Raw genomic sequence first — 17,990 nt, 5'->3', positions numbered from 1 at the left:
TTGCTTTCTCTTTGAAGAAGTTTTGACTATGTAATTACTTTAACAAATATTGGAAAGCAGAGCTATTTTTTTTTCATATGTTTTCAATTCCAGCTCACTGTAAATATCTGCATTATTGTGGGAGTCTGCTTTTAAATAAACTAGCTTGTTAAAATGGCTAATAGGAAATCTGCTTCTAATGAATTTATAAGTACTGTTACACCACAGATGTTAGAGCTGGAAAGGGGGCACCCTTGGGAGTCACGTCCAGTGCCTTCAGTTTACAGATGAGAGTTGAAACCAAACAAACTGCATAAGAAACAAATTTCTACACACTCCACCAAGAAATGTCAACTTCACTTTTTTTTTCAAATCAAGGTTTTTCTAAACTTTGGAGCTTATCATGACTTAATTATCATTTAAATTCTTCTCCGCTTTTTTGCTCATCTTGTTTGCTCAGAAATTTATTTCTTAAAAATAAATTGTGTGTTTGTATTGAGAGTTACATTCTTATTTCAATATTAGTGTCTCAAATATGATTCAGCTTTTTGTGATTTTAGTGAAATTCTACACAAAACATTGCCAAAAAATACAAGTACTGTATTCAATTTGACATGGGGAGAATTAAACACACACACACACACACACACACACACACAACTCATTCAGCATCTAAAAATCATATAAGCAAGAAAAAGTTATCATACAACACACAAACTTATGAAAATTAGATACTTTATTTATAGTTTAATCACAAGAACAACTTTCTTGTTCTTCAAGACGTAAATACATACTAGAATAAACTCTGTAGAATATACAAAAAAATACATATTTTCCCATGAAAATTTTATTTATAATAAATAGAAGGGAACACGTGTGTGGCTGATCCCGATAATGCTCCGTGTCTGCTTAGGTTTTTAGACTGTTGATTTATTTTTAATCTCTCTAAAGAATGGGGGGAGTTCCTTCTCCCATAAAAGGTCGAGATAAATAATGCATGAAGCAATCCTCCCTCCTGATTTTTCCCTTTTCCTCCACATTTTTCCTTTTGATAGAGAGTTCAGCCTAAATTTCCACGCTTGCATTCAATCATTACAAAACCTACAAATTATACAATGACTTCTAACCTGCCCCTCTAACAAAACAAGTTTTTTTCCCCTTATAAATCATAAGAGACAGATGGCAAAATGGGGAAGAAAGAGAAAAGAGAAGGACAGGACAATAGGCATTGTGACGAATCTGGGAAACAGAACAAAGTGCACATCAGAGAGGGAAAGTTTGGTTTGACAGGTGAAATTCCCACAGCCTACAGACAGCAATGGGAATAAAGCAGATGCCAGCCATTGCAAATCTGTGGATAATATTATTACCAGTAAAATCATTCAGATGCTAAGATACATTTCTTTCTACTCGACATTAACATCTCTATGTAGAAGCAAAGGTGAAGGGATCACAGGAACCAGTTGCATTCCCCCTGCGAGATTCACACGAACTGCTCCAAGTCCTCCGGCGCTAGAGAGAAAGGGGAGGAGCGTCAGTCCGCTCTGCAAACTCTTTAGATACGCCACCATCATCTCTTCCCAGCGTCTTTTTCGTCTCAAGAAGCGCCTCCAAAACGCCACCCTTCGCTTTTACAGTAAGCTCCGTCACACCTTTAATAAATCAGAGCCTGTCTGAATGAATGAGACCCCAAGCCAGGAAATGCAAGAAACAAGCAAGGAATCGGAACGGCTACACCTGCCCTTTGAAGTGAGATGGTTTCCAGGGCTTGGAAAGGAGGGGCAAGGGAAGGGAGGAGGGCTCGGCTGGGGACAGGAAAGGGGACCCACTAAGGCCTGGCGTGGGTAGCAGAGATGGCAGCTCTAGATACAATCCCTGGCTATGGGAAGGTGAGGTGCATAGCGGTGCTTGTCTGGAGGTGGGGGCTGCCAATAGTCCATGTCTGACCCGGCGGGGCTGGCGGGCGATAAAGTGCAGCTGTAGGGGGAGGTGGAGTTGGAGGACGCGGAGGAGGACGGTGCGGGGCTGTTGGTGCAACTCCACGTGGAGGCGGGAGAGGGGCTGTCTCCACTGCTGCTTAGGGCGGCGCTGGCCCCTCCCGGGCTCAGCAACACCGCCTCGGAAAAGAGGGCCCCCGGCAGGCCCCCGCCCCCGCCCCCGCAGTGATCCGCCAGGCGCAGGGTCTCGGTGAGCGCCCAGATGTAGTTGTGGGCGAAACGCAGGGTCTCGATCTTGGTGAGCTTGGCGTCCTCGGGGAACGTGGGGAGCACCTCGCGCAGCGCGTCCAGAGCTGCGTTGAGGTTGTGCATGCGGTTTCGCTCGCGGTTGTTGGCCTTCAGTCTCCGGGTCTTCTTGATGCGCTGCACTGTCTCGGCGGTCTTGGCGCCCCGAGAGACGGCCCGTGCCCGGGAGGGGCGCCGTTTGCACTCGTGCACCAGACCCAGCAGCCTCGAGGGCCGGCAGCTCTCGGCAGCCGCCGCCACGCCGCCCCGCGCCCCCTGGCTGGCCTCAGCCCCATGCTGCGGACCCGCCCGGCCGGATGCGCCCAGCTCCTCCTCCTCTTCTTCGTCGGCGCTGGACGACAGCGGGGTCAGAGCCGCCGAGGTGGGGGATGCCGAGCCGAGCAGCACCAACACGTCCTCTTCCTCCTTCAACTCCAAGGTCTCGGATTTGACGAACATCCTACCGAAGAGAGAGGGGAAGGAGGAAAAGGCAGTGAGGTGTAAGGAAGAAAACAGAGGCGCGATCTTGGATAGCTGCGCTTGCTGCGGCGCTCACCGGAGAAGACTGGCTCGGAATGGCGCGGAGGTGGAAGGTGGGGAAGAAACCCAGTCAATGCTAGCCAAGGTCAGGAGCGCCGCTAGCGCGCTCCTTGTGACCCTGCCGCCAGTCAGCCGGGTCCTGCCCTCTGCGGGCGGTCCTGACTGCTGCGTTCCCGCCTCGAGAAGGGACACGGAGGCCTCCGCGAAAAAGATTATGCGCGGAGCAGAGGGCGTGCGGGCGTGGTTGCATTGATCAGGTGCGGGAAACCACCTGCGAAGTTGGAAGCGTGGCTAGAATACTTACTTAGTTGGCTCTAACTGTGCCTCGGCGTTGCTGTGGCTTTGGTGTGTGCCCGGAATCTTGCAGTCGGGAGCGCAGCGCCGCGTCCTTCGCCCGGCGCGAAAGCTGCAAGCCCGGCGCTACCGTGGCGCAGCTCCGCGGGGGATCTCGGCGACCGGAGGGTTTGCCAAGAGCCCCGGCGGCGGCGGCGGCCAGCCCGGGTGTCCTGTGTTGTGGTGGTGGTGCGTGTCTGTCTGTCAGTCAGTCCCTGGCCGTGCGGCTCCTGGCACGCGACTCCCAGGCACTCCAGTTAAAGCGAAGCTGCTTGTGGTTCAGTGGCTGCGTGTCTGGCACACGACTCTCCTTAAAACCCCTTATATACCACCAAGAAAACAATCAGATCTGCCCGGGGTCCCCCCTCCCCCGCTACCGCCTCCTCCTCCTGCCCCCCTTCTCCCTCGCTTTCCCTCCCCTAGCTTATTCTTTTCATTGCATTATCATCATTCATTTCTTTCTCTTTCTTCACCGCCTTTCACCCTCCGTTGGCCCTGCCATCCATCCTCCTCCTCCCACCACCCCGCCTCTCTTTTCCCCCTTTATCTAATCAGCATAAAATGGTTCTAAAGCTCCTGTTGGAGCTCCAGGCTGCGGCCGAAGCTGACGAAGCCGGGGCGGCCGCATCGGCTCAAGCTGCGGCTGTTGTCGCCGCCGCTGTCCATTGTGATTGGTGGCTCGCGCTCGGCTGGAGCGTGCCGCTAATTTATTAATGAATGGAGGTCGCGAGGCGCAGCTGGCCAATCAGGGCGCCCCGGACTCCGGGAGGCCTGCGAGCCACGCGCACTGGAGCCCGCTCCCTTTCAGCAGCTCATTAGGGGCCCGAGCGCTGGGGGCGGATGGGGGACCCGTGTTACCGCCCCCGCCTTCGTCCTCGCTGCAGCCAAGGCTACCCCCGCCCGGCGCGCGCGCACGCACCGCACCCGGCGGTGCTGGGCCTCCTAGCTCCCGGGTGATGGGAGCTAGGAATTAGTTAATGGGGGTCAGAATCCCGGGGAAAACAGTTAGCCCTGTGGTGCTGCCGGACGTCTTTTGGCAAAGCCTCTTAGGAGCTGTATCAAATAGTAAGCGATTTTAAAACGGATTCATTTGGTCAGGGGAGGAGAAGGGCATGGATGGGGAGCTATGGACACATCGTGGATAAGTATGTTTGGGGTCTGTCGAAACTGGCGTGGGAGAGTGAAAAGAGAGAACACTGGGGATTCAAAGAGGCGTCTCCTGGGAGGGGAGGTCGGATGGGAGAGCAGTTGATTACCTTTTGGAGGATGTGAGAATAAAAGCACTCACATGTTAGAACTGAAAGGAACCCCATCATTTTACATATGGTAAACTGAGGCTGTGGGCACTGATATAGGTCTTGCGCGGGTTAACGCATCTTATAGCCTAGAGGCACAGCAAGGAGGCTTCCTGCGTGGGTGGCAACGAACCGAGCGGGAGGAGCCGCGGAGCTGCTGCTCCTGCGAGCAAATGCGCTGCGCTGACACTTCTGTGACCTCTGCTCCGCGCTGGGGGGCGTTGTAGGGACAAGGGGCCCATCTTCCCAATTCTCCTCCTTTTCAATGAGAAAAAAAAGCTGAAGGGCGACTGGACCTCGGAGGAAATTTGTTCTGAATTGCTCGTCAGCCCTCCCCACTTTCTCCACGTTCGCGCCCACCCTCTTGTCGACTTGGGGATGGATCCGTACTTCAGTAGACTGGCGTGGCTTCCCTTGAGATCCCCTTTGCAAATTAACTTTAGGCAACGCACAGTTGGAGTGTTAGGAGTGGAAGAGGAGAAGAGAAAGAGAATACCATCTTCTGGTCTCTGTCTCCCTCGGGTTGTAGGACTTGGAAACAAGCTGTATTTGAGAGAACAGGTGGTTAAAGTGGCTTGTTAGCATTTTGGCATAGCTTTAATTTGTCTAATGTTTTCTTCAGGGAGGTAACAAGAGGGATTGGAAGACACAAAGCAAAGAAAATGAAAATTACAACCCTATGAAAAGGAGCATTGCCCACTGCAGTTCTTCAACCTCCAGACTTCCCTCTGTCTTGTAATTATTTGATAACTGTCATGATTTCCACTTTGCTCTTTGATGTTTGTGTTTACCTGTTCTCCCTTTTTAAAGTAAATTCCATTCCCAAAATATAAAAACATCATCTGCCAATTTCCTCCTCAATTCTTTTAGAACAGCTTTATTTCATTTGTTAGAAGTACAGAAATAAAAAGAAAGCAAAAAGGGAGACACTTGCAGTGTTCATAGCACACAGTGCCTGTCTCTCACACATTTTTGGGTTTCTGTCTCTGTATCATGAACCTGCAGAATCAGAACTTCATAAAAAGTTTAACCAAGCAAAAATTGTTCTAGAAGTGCTTACCTTTGTTGCTGTACACATGAGCATTAATTTATAGGCAATTATCACGGATACCAAACAAGCAAATACTCTTCTCATAGTCGCCATAAAAGAAAACCTGCCAAGGGTGTGGACTTGTCCAGCCCAGTAGGGACTAAAGGGACACGTGGGAGCAGACACATAATTTTGTTTGTAAATTTGAATAAAATAAAAGGACAAGAAAGCTAGGTTGTGAGGAAATGATCAAAGATTTAAAAATAAATACTGGAATGATAGGAGGAACCTTGGTTTTTCAGGTCTTTAGATGTCTGTATCTCTTCACAGGAGTTGCCTGCCAAGAAATACAAGCCAAAATAGATTAAGGTAATGAAAACAAAGAAAGATTTATTTTAGTATCAGTGGAGATACCTGTCTTTGGACCAGTTGCTTTAAACTTTTGGTTTAGCTAGGAAGTGCTGGGTTGATTTAATAATAAAATATACTTCGGGGAAGAACAGAATTGGAATCCAGTTAAGTAGAGGCTTAAAGGGAAACTTGGTGAGCCTTGTATAACCCCAAATAACAATGAGATCAAGCTGGGTCTGATGCTTAGTGCCAGTGAAACACACAATGGATTTCTTGAGTTGATTGTTAACAGTATTTGGACATCTGACTCCCCAGTTTTTATATTCTCCCAGGATTTATGTTTTTATGACTCACTGAAAGGGCACATGTTTTCCTTTGACAAGATTCATACCTTCTATACTGTCTGTGAGTGATGTTAATAATGCATATTTAAGTATATCAGGAATGGTAAAATTATATGAAGGTAAACTGCACACTTCCTATTCTGGAAGTTTCCTGCAAAAGGAAAAACTATTCCAACAGTGTCAAGAAACTTAGGGTTGTATACATATTCAAATATTGATATAAATCAATTTCTAATCATTAAATGTAAAGCCATTGTCAGGTTATTAGAATTTTACTTTTTTAAATAAGGGCTTCTTTGGGCATATGCAGGGATGTATGTCAGATTACTATAAAAAGTACATCCGTAAATGGAAACACGTGGACACAGGGAGGTGAACATTACACACCGGAGCCTGTTGGGGAGTGGGAGTCAAGGGGAGGGAGATCATTAGGACAAACACCTAACGCATTCAGGGACTTAAAACCTAGGTTATGTGTTGATAGGTGCAGCAAACCACCACAGCACAAGTTGAAACACACCTGCAAGTTCTCCACATGTATTCCAGAACTTAAAGTAAAATTTTTTTAAAAGAAGATATAGGGCCGGTCGCGGTGGCTCACACCTATAAGCCCAGCACTTTGGGAGGCCGAGGCGGGTGGATCACGATGTGAAGAGATCCAGACCATCCTGGTCAACAAGGTGAAACCCCGTCTCTACTAAAAATACAAAAATTAGCTGGGCATGGTGGCGCACGCCTGTAGTCCCAGCTACTCGGGAGGCTGAGGTAGGAGAATTGCTTGAACTCAGGAGGCAGAGGTTGTGGTGAGCCGAGATCATGCCATTGCACTCCAGCCTGGGTAACAAGAGCAAAACTCCATCTCAAAAAAAAAAAAAAAAAAACAAGATATAAAACAATTTTTTAAAGCACATCTGAAAAAAACAAACAAACAAACAAAAACGCCCTCTATATATCCTGGAATAGTTGTGTGTTTGTACTGTAGCCTTCAAGAGCTGCCTCACTGTTGATAACAGAGCACTTCTGAAAATATTTCTCACTGTGAAAAACATGATTTTTAAAAAGAAAAGAAACCCAAGGACAAACTCATGCAATCTAAAGACCAACCATTCGTACTCACTGTTGCCTAGATAGCAGAAGTGTTTTTGTTCAGCATTTTGCTTAGTTTTGCCAGAAAAGGCAACTTCTATTTGTACTCAGCTTTGCGAAGGCATAACTAATGCCAGATATCCTTGGCTGGACTCTTGTAGCACTCTTTTAACTTAAATAATTTCGAGAGGCACTTGTGTGGTCTAAAAGATTGTCCAGATGAAACGAGGCTGAAATGTTATGTGAAGGGGGAGGGGTTGAGTGAATAGCACAGCCAGGATGGTGGCCGAGGGCCGCTCCTGTCCATCGCAGGAACTGTCCTAAGGGGCCAAACTGTTCATCTCCAGCCCTTCTTTCAGTGCGCAATCCTACTTTAAGAGAACAAAAGCTCAAAGCAGTCAGTTATCAAGAAATGGGAGCACAATGATTTAAACTCATCCCCAAGCCTCAGAAAGAAAGGGGGCTGAGTGTGTGTAGTGAGAGAAAAGTGGGGTAAGGGGAGGGGTAGGAGGATGGGCTCTTTAGAAAGTCTTTGTTGCTTCTAAGAAGCTTGAACTTTGAGACGACCCCAAAGCCCTAAGTTTAGGTTAGGTGTTGCTGTGCAGCCATAGGCTACATCCCCTCCACACTCCGACCTCACAAGTGGCGAAAGAGGACAAATGGTCGCCGCGCTAGTCCCTTGCTGTTGCAGGTGATTTTCCGGGGCACGAAAGAGGGCGCCCTTCCCTGAGAGGGCAAAAGCCAAAGTTTGGCTGTCCAGCGAGCCTATCCTCCAATTCACAGTCAACCACTGTCGGCCAAAGAAGACAGCATGTCTACGCTCTGCTAAAATAACAATAACAGGATGAAGTACTGGACAAGGGGGCTTTGTAACCCAAATCCTAATCCCCCGAGTGAGTCCTCAGAAAGATGGGAAGATGCCGAGAAAAAGTTGGTAAATCCTAAACATCTTTCACACCCAGGGTCTCTAGTTCTTTGCTGCAGGCTAGAAACACAGTTTCCAGATCAGGATTAGCTTTCTCCGCAGAGCACTCTTTGCAATGCTAGGATTCGTTATTGATAGTGGTGAGCGCTGGGAATAAGTGTGAATTCGGAGTTTCTGACGGTCCCCTACCAAGGAAGTCAGGGGAAAAACAACGTAAATTCGCCCTGGTCCACAGCTACTGCACCCCACAAGGTATCCTTGGTCTTCCCCGCCTTTACTCTCTGTCCAGAGAGGACTCGGCTTGAACCTAGTCCTGGAGAGGTCCCGGCCAGGTCACTTCACTGCGCTTCACTGCGCCAGCCCCTCCCCTTCAGTACTTTCTTGGCGTCAGAGGAATCTGTATCCGCCAGAGCAGACAGTAGGCAGGGAAGATCATCCCCCAGACCCCAAGCCCCACCCTAGAGATCCTGGTCCCAAGCCCGCACGGAGAGCTCTGGTGCCTCCAAGCCAAACATTCCGGAATTCGGTTTGACCCACAAGGTCGGCTTGATAGCGGCGGAATCGGCCAGCAGGTGCTAGCTGGCTCACTTTCCTTCTTCTCAGGCGCTACCCTGTCCCCACCGCAGACTTCTTACCCCTGTTGCAACCCGCTACCCAAGTGTCCCTCTTCTTTCCCACGAAGGAAAGAAATTACCGTAGGAGACTTTGCCAATCCATGCCAGCTTTCTGATTGTTTTCTTCAGGTAAGCGGAAAAGAACAGCCGGTGCGTGAATGGAGAGCTGGGGGCCCACTAGGGAGAGAACCTCTTCACCACCCTTCTGTGCCTGCAAAAAGGGACATTGGCTATCCAGGGGAAAGTGCAAGAAAGAGAGCACTAATCGCTGAACCAGGAGACAAACACGATTACCAGCTCCGAGCCTTGAGTCAGAAAGTCTCATAGACTTTAAGATGTTAATCCCCAGCATAATCCTTCCTTTGGCGTGTAGGAATAGTGCAGCCACAAGAGTTGTTTTGTTATTTATATTGGCGTTTAATAAAACTCAGCCAGTGGTGAATGGGCTGCCCACTCTCCAATGGTAATTAATTCCCTATTTCAGTGACCCAATTGTCCTGGGACATAGCGGTGGGCCCGTCCCAGTGCCCCCATCCCCCTTTGTGCGGATACACTGCCCTCGTGCTTCAACAGCTATGGAAACTCATTCTTTTGATGTCATTCAAGGAGTTTTCCTTGGGCATCTTCTAAACTTCAAGGACCCCCTTTTTTTTCCTCCATTTCATGAAAAGCAGTGCGAGCTTGACCACCTCTGTAGAATTTAATGATTTGGTGAAAGGGCCCTTTGGGATTTGTGTAAGGAGTTAGAGAGAAAGGAAATTTGGCAGCCTGCTCCCTCGCAGGGACCGTCCCGAACCTGGAAAACACAAAACTTATTCAGAAAAATGGATAAAGATCTTGAAAGCTGATTTTCCCTCTCCTCTCTCCACTAAGGAAAAAAATACCAAAAACAAAATAAAACTTAATTCTCTTCTGGAAATACATGTATTGTTTGTTGTTGCTGATACAAATTAAAAGGGCGATGTTGAGGTAAATAAGTTCCAATCTTTTAGCAGAGACGATTCCTTAATGTGTACCATTTAGGAAAAGGATATCAGTTTATTACTTTAAGTTATTCATTGAATCACCCCTCCTTTCTACATTCAAAATACACTTGATGAGCACCCAACGTGTGTCACACACTGTACTAGGCCTAGGAAACCCTGCAACACACAAGACGCACGTTCCTACCCTCTAGAGCTTACATTCAAAAGGCGTTAAAATTCGTTTTAGGAGTCAGGCGTGCGGAGGCTCACGTCTGTAATCCCAGCGCTTTGGGAGGCCGAGACTGGGCGGATCACTTGAGCTCAGGAGTTCGAGACTAGCCTGGGCAACAAGACAAATCCCTGTCTCTACAAAAAAAAAAAAAAAAAAAAAAATAGCCAGGCGTAGTGGTATGCGACCGTAATACCAGCTACTCGGGAGGCTGAGGTGGGAGAATCACTTGAGCCCTGGAAGGGGAGGTTGCAATGAGACGAGATCGCACCAGTGCACTCCAGTCTGGGCAACAGAGTGAGACCCTGTCTCAAAAACAAACTTTTATATATCAGAAAATGATACGTGTATGCAGACAATAAAACGGTGTAATACAATAGTGTTGGGAGACGGGGATGTGGTGTATTTTCAGGGATCTAAAGATATACTTTAGAACCTAAAACATTGGCGGTCGACCCTAACCGCTGATTTATCCATTCTTTCTTCACCCCCAGTATTTCTCAAGCGCCTACCGATTGCTAGGCGCCTAGCAAGGCGCGGCGTTTGCACCGGGCGCGAACCACGCAGCTGTGGCCTGCCTGGTAGAAACGACTCTGCGATAACGCAGTTGCTAGCACCGCTCTCGGCGGAGCAGCCAGGGCCAGGTCTCCAGGCCGGGAGGGGGCGGCCGCGGCGCGCCCGGGCAGCGCTCCCTGCACAAGTAGCTCTTCTATGTCTTTACATGCACTTCCAAAAAAACTTCGCAAGTCACAGAAACAATTCAGAATTCAACTAAGAAAATACAGAGTGAACCATATGGCCTGGGTGGCTCGAGTCGGCTGCATTTTCCTCCAGACAAAGAAGGGATTGAGGGTTGAAGGAAAGGAGAAAAAAAAACAACTTTCCGGCTGATGAAGCTGTTGTCTGGAGGCAATGATCCCAAATCTGAAGGCTTTATTCCGGCTCCGACGGAGACGTGATATGTCATATGATTAGCATCTTTCATATTTACAAGAGTGGTATGGGCTGCCAGTCTTGAGAGAAAGGCGAGAGAAAGAAGGGGGCATATGCTGAAATGGATTTAGCATTTGAAAGAGAGAAAGGAGATCGGATAAATACACTTAAACGAGGATTTAGTTTTACTCCCGTTGAGTTCTAATAGATTGTTGATTGAGATTTTAGGGGCCTGGAACCGAGGTGTCAGCAGTAATTTAAAGAAGGTATTCAGTCCGCCAGCGCCTCTTTTCTCGGTTTCCCCCTCCCACCCCCCACACCCCTCCCTCATTTACGCCTTCAAGCAGTACGGGGCGGAGAAGGCTTTTAAAACAAAACACAAAACAAGATCTTATGTGAGGGCGGTGTCCGAGGGAGCCCGAGCGCTGACGGGTGTGCAGGAGGCGCCCCCTACAGCCGGCTGCGCCTCCCGAGTAGCGCTCCCTTCCTTGAGCGTTGTCAGGACGCGCTTGGGTCCGAGAGGGCCGGGCGCGCAGGAGGGCAGCCGACTCACCACGGGCGCGCAGAGAAGTCGGACGCCCCCTGGCGGGGCACGGAGGTCAAGGGAGTATCCCGAGAACACCGCGGGGCTTCGGCAACGCAGGGAAGCTCCCCGGCCAGCCGGCCGCCGGCGGACAGCGGGTTTGGGATCTCGAGGTCGGTCCGGGGACGCCCTCTGGGGCGCTTCACCTGCGGCTCGGGTTACAAACGCACAGTGTCCAGCCGCGTCCTCCCCTGTAGTTTCAAAAGCCGAAATAAACTGATACAAAATACCTCCCCTAGTGGTTCTGATGGCTGCCAAGTTTGAGAACAATCGGATTTAAGCTCCAGGAGTTTTGTTTTTTGTTTTGAGGATTTAGTAAATCAGCTAGAAGTGACGGCAAGACCCAACAGGCTGGGGAAAAAGACTGGGGTCTCCAGGCTCAAAAGGACCTCAGATGCACTGAGTCGGTGTAGACTCTGTATTAACATCATGTGTGTACAGATGTTTTCTTCACGCACCCAGAGCCACGTTCACGTTCATTCTCCAGACTGCCTGTCGCTCCCTCGGTACATTTTAATTACCATCCGAATTGGTATTTGGTGTTCATTTTTAGCTAGATGTCTCATGTGTAAAATGTTGGGCGGGGACAGAGAGCTTTCAGCATCATTTCTCTTAGGCCTTAGTTCATGGGTCCAGACACCCAAATTTCTATTTCCACTCGCCATTTTTATCTCTTTCCTGCTTAAATTTACTTGTCCTTAACTTTGTCAACTAATTACAGTACTTTCCCAAGGGTTTAAGTAACTTAAGGACTTACCATTTTATCACTTTACCTGTTAATTAGAATGAATGTAAGTTGCCCACATTTATCAACAGTAGAGACTAACACATTATACAATAATTTACTACAAAACTTTGGTAGTAAATATATTTACACATAATTGCTACAATAACAAAATGTGCAGACATTATATTTCTGATGGATATTTAATTTTTAAATCTCATATTTTAGTATGACCCCAATTTATAGATATTTGTATCTAAATGATTGGACAGACATATAAGCTCATACATCCTAGAGTGAAAAATATATTCATAGTGGTTATCTTTTTTCCCGTTGAATAGTGGTAAGTTTTTAATCTCTGTTTTCTAGGTAAATACTGGAACATTCATAACAGAAATTGTTATTTTTAAAAATGCTGGCCTTTTATGTTGTAGTCTCTGTCAAATATTGGAAGGAAATTTCATTTCAGAGATGTCTAAAGTGGTGGTAAGTTATATCATAGAACTCATCCACAGTTAAAATTAAGGCCCCAGGAGTTGGGCCATTTACATTGACATGGGATACTGTAAGTTTAAGACAAACGTTTAAAACTTGGTCTTGAACTATCAATGGAAACACTGTTGTAGAGGAGAGGAACATACATGCAATTTCAGTATTGTTGTTAAATCAAAATTCCTGGGGCTGGACAGAAAAAGAAAAGCTCCTCAATGCTGGATCACAGAAGTTTCAGAGAGATGAGACCTCATCATAGGGTTTTGGTGGATTTCTAAAGAAAGATTTGGGGTTTTTTTGTTTGTTTGTTTGTTTCTTTCTTTCTTTCTTTCTTTTTTTGAGGCAGGGTCTTGCTCTGTCACCCAAATGCATCTCAGCCAAATGCAACCTCCTTCTCCCAGGTTCAAGTCATTCTCCCACCTCAGCCTCCAGAGTAGCTGGAACTATAGACAGCACTATGATGCCCAGCTAATTTTTGTATTTTTAGTAGAGACAGGGTTTCACCATGTTGGCCAGGCTGGTCTCAAACTCCTGTCTACCTCAGCTTTCCATAGTGCTGGGATTACAGACATGAGCCACCATGCCCAGCCAGATTATTAAAAAATAATAACAAAAAAAAACAACAAAAAACTACATGTCTCAAAGCAATACATTCCCTTATTTAATAACACTTGCCAGCAGGACATTCTTTGTGTCTAATCTTTCTTAAATGTGTTTCTTCTTGACCTGCCCTTAGTAGTAATTAAAAACTTTCCTCCTTTTTCATTTTGTGCTTGGAAATATGGCATTTATGGCTACTGTTTTAAAAAAATAATCAGGATCCAGAAAACACTTGATTCTGAGTTTTGCTTTCTTACGCTGTTAGGCATTTGGCTTTCTCTGTGACAGAAGCCATCTTTACCCTGAAGGATGCCACTGTGGGTTTCTATTTAACAGCGTTTTTATAGTACCAATCACGACACTGAAACTATGCTGTATTATTACTGTTGGGTGCATGAGACAGCAAGACTGAAAATAAGAGAAAGGAAAGGATTTGCAAGAGGATAATGGCATTCTTCTCAGCAAATTCTTTTTCTCCAGGGTTTTTATTTTTGAGGATTTGAGGCTTCGTTTTTTCTTGAAGGAAGAAAAAGATTAATCTCGCAATAATGTATAGAAAAATCAAAAGATGCCTAAGGCTATATGGTAAAAATCTAAGAAATTCTAAAAAAAAACAAAATAGACTAGAAATAAAAAATAAAACTCTATGTCAATGTTAACCCAAACCCAAATTCCTATTAATAGCCTAAATAGAAGATAGTTTTCACCTTGTTTTGTTTTAAAACAAAACAATATGCCACTAAAAGGTAGAGACAAATATAATTTTATTATTTGCATGAATTTGGTGAGTTCTATTCTTTTTTATGTATTTATTTATTTATTTATTTATTTTGAGACAGGGGCTCACGTCTGTCATGCAGGCTGGAGTGCAATGGCATGGCCACAGCTCACTCACTATAGCCTTGACTTCCCTGGGTCAGATGATCCTCCCACCTTAGCCTCTCGAGTAGCTGGGACTACAGGCATGCACCACCATGCCTGGCTAATTTTTGTATTTTTTTTTTTTTTTTTTTGCAGAGACGGGGTTTTGCCATGTTGTCCAAACTGGTCTCAAACTCCTGAGCTCAAGAGTGTCTCAAAGTGTTGGGATTACAAGTGTGAGCCATCGCACCTGGCCTAGTCTTATTGCTACAATTCAACTAATTTAAGTTACAGTGGATTTGAGACCAACAGTATTCTCAGAAAACAAATGATCAGAAGTTTAAGGAAGTTGCATTAGAGTTCAGTATGTTGTTTCTTAAGATAAATTGCTGGCCACCCAAAAAGTCATATGGTATTTTGGTTTCTTCCCTGAGTCTTCCTTTGGCTTTCAATGTATCATAATATTGGCATTAAGAATGCTAAGTGTTTCTGGCTGGGAATAGCGGCTCGTGCCTGCAATCTTAGCACTTTGGGGGGCAGAGGCAGGAAGATTAAATGAGTCCAAGAGTTCCTGGATGCACTGAGCCAGATGGTGCCACTGCACTCTGGCCTGAGCAACACAGAGGGACTGTCTCTAAAAAAGGAGTAGTGCTTCATTCAAATAAAAGCCTTTTCTAGCATGCGTGGTGGCTCATGCCTGTAATCCCAGCACTTTGGGAGGCTGAGGCAGGTGGATCACTTGAGGTCAGGAGTTGGAGACCAACCTGGCCAACATGGTGAAACCTCATCTCCACGTTACTGAAAATACAAAAATTAACTGGGTGTGGTGGCTCTCACCTGTAATCTTAGCTACTCGGGAGGCTGGGCAGGAGGATCACTTGAACCTGGAAGGCAGAGGTGGCAATGAGCCAAGATCACGCCACTGCACTCCAGCCTGGCGCCTGGCGACAGAACAAGACTCTGTCTCAAAAGTAAAATAAAATAAAAATTTAAAAATCCTTTTCCTTCCCTCTCATCCCAAAAATTCAAAGTGCTTTTTTCTCCCTAACAAAATAGAGGTGAAATAAGCCACATAGAATTTTTAAAATAATAATTAGAAACATATTATTACAGCCTCCTAAGAAGTCAGTAGTAATCTCTTGTTTCCAAGCATTTGGCCGAGAAAGAATATCTAGATAGTTATTTCAGTCACAACTTGCTGGCACTGGAATTTCTTTTTAATCTGATATTTAAGAAGAAATAAATCTGTAACTGCAGAACACAAAGTGATTTTTCTTTACTTACCCAGGTGATTTAATCAGTGTGGAGAGCCAAGTTAAAAGTTAGGTCAACATGGCATTTATAGAGATGAAGACCATCACTCTTCCTCCTTCTCCTCCTCATTGGACAGTGTATAATCTATGGCCATGGCAAGGCTATTTCAGTGCTCTTGACAAAGTGCTCATCAGCTCTCTTGACAAAGTTATCCTCTAAAGGAATGATTTCTTTTGCACTTTTTTCTCTACTTAGTCTTTCTCCATATTTTTAGGTTGCATTGGGTGATCAAAGGATTAGTGTTTTTCTGGAACACTTTTTTTAGATGCTTATTTGCAGCTGATACCTTTCGAAAACTTGGAAGATACTGGGACTGCTTCTTGAAGAGAGGAAACAAACCTACAATAAGCCAGGCACCACCCTACCAGGTACAAACCTTAAATATATTATTTAATTTTGTCTTTGCACTAATCCCAATGAGGACATTATTGCCATTACCATTTTCACAAATGAGAAAACTTGCCTAAGATCACCCAGATCTCAAATGCAGTCTAGGCCTGTGACACTGTATACCCAGGCTTGACAGTTTCAGCCTTGCGTCCTCTCCTTGAGGAATGTGTTGACCCTTCTGAAAGGGAAAAGATTTTCTGTGGCCTCATCAGTGCAAGCAGTGCTACTGTTACTATAATGTTATCTAAAGATGAACAAATATAAATCTATAAATTCCTCGTTTTTATCTCTTATATAATCATGACAACCAACAAAATTTGTAAGTACAACTATAAAGGCAATTCCATCCAAATTAACATTAACTTGATGGGAGAGATGTCATATATATTTTTTAATCACCTAAACATACAACACAAATTTCATATAACCTGCCACTGTGAAGTGTCAAGTTTGGGTGCCTTTAGTATGACACCAGGTATTGTGTGATATACCTACCACTCCCTACCCACCTTTGTTGATATACTGAGAAATCTTTGTTTGTACAGTTTCATTTGGCTATCATTAAGTGTTGACTAATAATGTATACAGTAAGTTGCCATTTCTTTTTTCTTATTGCCTACTAAAGCACTCCGTGGAGCCAACATGAACAGAAACATAAAGGGCACTAAAATCTCACATTATTAATGAGTATAGAGAATCTCTATGTCCCCATAGATGCCTGTCCTTAGATTCATAAGCTCCACACCAGAGTTGGGACCTACCCCATGAACTGACAACGGGAACAACACCTCCTGAGTTCTTCAAGACATGCAATGAGATAGATATATCCCAAAAAGATTGAATGGGCATTGCTTTAATGTGACACTGCTAAAGACAAGACACCCAGCAGTGCTCAACTAACCATTTTCTCCTTTTTTTATAGTAATCAGATCCCCATTTTTAGCTGGACATGGGGCTGCCTGGGATAAAGACTACATTTTTCACTTTCCTTACAGCTAGGAGAGGTCAGTGCAACCCAATTCTAGCCAATGAGGTGCAAACAGAGGTGGCACATGCAACTTCATGTCCTCAAGGGTGGGGGCATGCCTTCCTCCCTTGCTTTTCCTTTACCCTGCTGTTTAGAATATAGCTATAATCTATGGATTTCCATCTAGGGTCGTGAGGAAGAGGAGCACAGCCTGGAGATGGTGGAACCGTGACATGGTATCAGTTCTCCATTGCTTACTTTCCAACTTAATTGCAAGGGAGAAATAAATGTCTACTTGTTGAGGCCATTATTATTTTGGGTTTTCTATCATTCCCAACTGAATCTAACAAGCTCCAAACTCGCAAACCAATGAAAAGTAACAGAGAGGAGCTCCTTTCTCCTCTCTCTCAAAGTTACCTTGGTTCCTAGACAGTCAAAGGTGACAATCTTGGCAATAGAACAAAGTAAACTAGGGAGCATCTTATGTGATCTTCATGGCAGTCAGTGGTCAGCAGAAACTTGATGATAGCATAGTGGTCCAGCTTGTGTCTCTTGGGGGCATTCTTCCGAGGGTATCTGGGCTGCCTCTGGAGTCGCAGTGTCTTGGGCCACAGGAAGGTGGGTGACATATGGTTCTTTTTTTTTTTTTTTTTTTTTTTTTTTTTTTTTGTGGCTGTGGACACCTTTCAACACTTCCTTTGGCCTTCAAAGCCTTCACCAAAAGGAGGGGCAGGAGCTTCCTTCTTTGCCTTCGGCACCATCTTGTGAAAAGGGTATACAAGTTTTTTGTTTGTTTTTGAGATGGAATTTCACTCTTGCTTACCAGGCTGGAGTGCAGTGGTGTGTTCTCGGCTCACTGCAACCTCTGCCTGCTGGATTCAAGTGGTTCTCCCATGTCAGCCTCCAGGTAGCTGGGATTACAGTTGCCCACCACCACACTCAGCTAATTTTTTGTATTTTTAGTAGAGACAGGGTTTCATCACGTTGGCCAGGCTGGTCTCAAACTCCTAACCTCAGGTGATCTGCCTGAGTCAGCCTCCCAAAGTGCTAGGATTACAGGCATGAGCCACTGCGCCTGGCTGGGGTATACAAAGTTTTAACAAAGGCAAAAGTAGTCTCTAGAGAGAGTTGATTAGTGGTTACCCTGGGTGGAGGAGAGACTTGACTTGCTCCAAAGGGGCCCAAGGGAACTTTGCAGGTAATGAAAATGTTT

General features: G+C 45.6%; 1 protein-coding gene and 1 long non-coding RNA gene across 2 annotated transcripts; one reads left to right on the top strand and one right to left on the bottom strand.

Moving 5' to 3' along the window:
* Positions 1-697: 697 nt before the first annotated feature.
* Positions 698-3,757, bottom strand: NEUROG2 (neurogenin 2). Its single transcript, XM_035293107.3, has 2 exons — positions 3,046-3,757; positions 698-2,661 (listed from the first exon to the last, which is right to left on the bottom strand). The coding sequence occupies exon 2, from the start codon at positions 2,658-2,660 to the stop codon at positions 1,842-1,844; it is 819 nt and encodes a 272-aa protein (XP_035148998.1). The 5' UTR covers position 2,661; positions 3,046-3,757; the 3' UTR covers positions 698-1,841.
* LOC128931579 (uncharacterized) lies at positions 1,516-5,675 on the top strand. The gene is made up of 2 exons (XR_008480118.2): positions 1,516-1,728; positions 4,992-5,675. It is a non-coding gene; the product is annotated as an uncharacterized LOC128931579 (long non-coding RNA).
* The last annotated feature ends 12,315 nt before the right edge of the window (positions 5,676-17,990 follow it).

Source organism: Callithrix jacchus, chromosome 3 (genome assembly GCF_049354715.1).
Source record: "Callithrix jacchus isolate 240 chromosome 3, calJac240_pri, whole genome shotgun sequence".
Lineage (NCBI taxonomy): Eukaryota > Metazoa > Chordata > Mammalia > Primates > Cebidae > Callithrix > Callithrix jacchus.
This window is presented reverse-complemented; position numbering and strand designations above follow the sequence as displayed.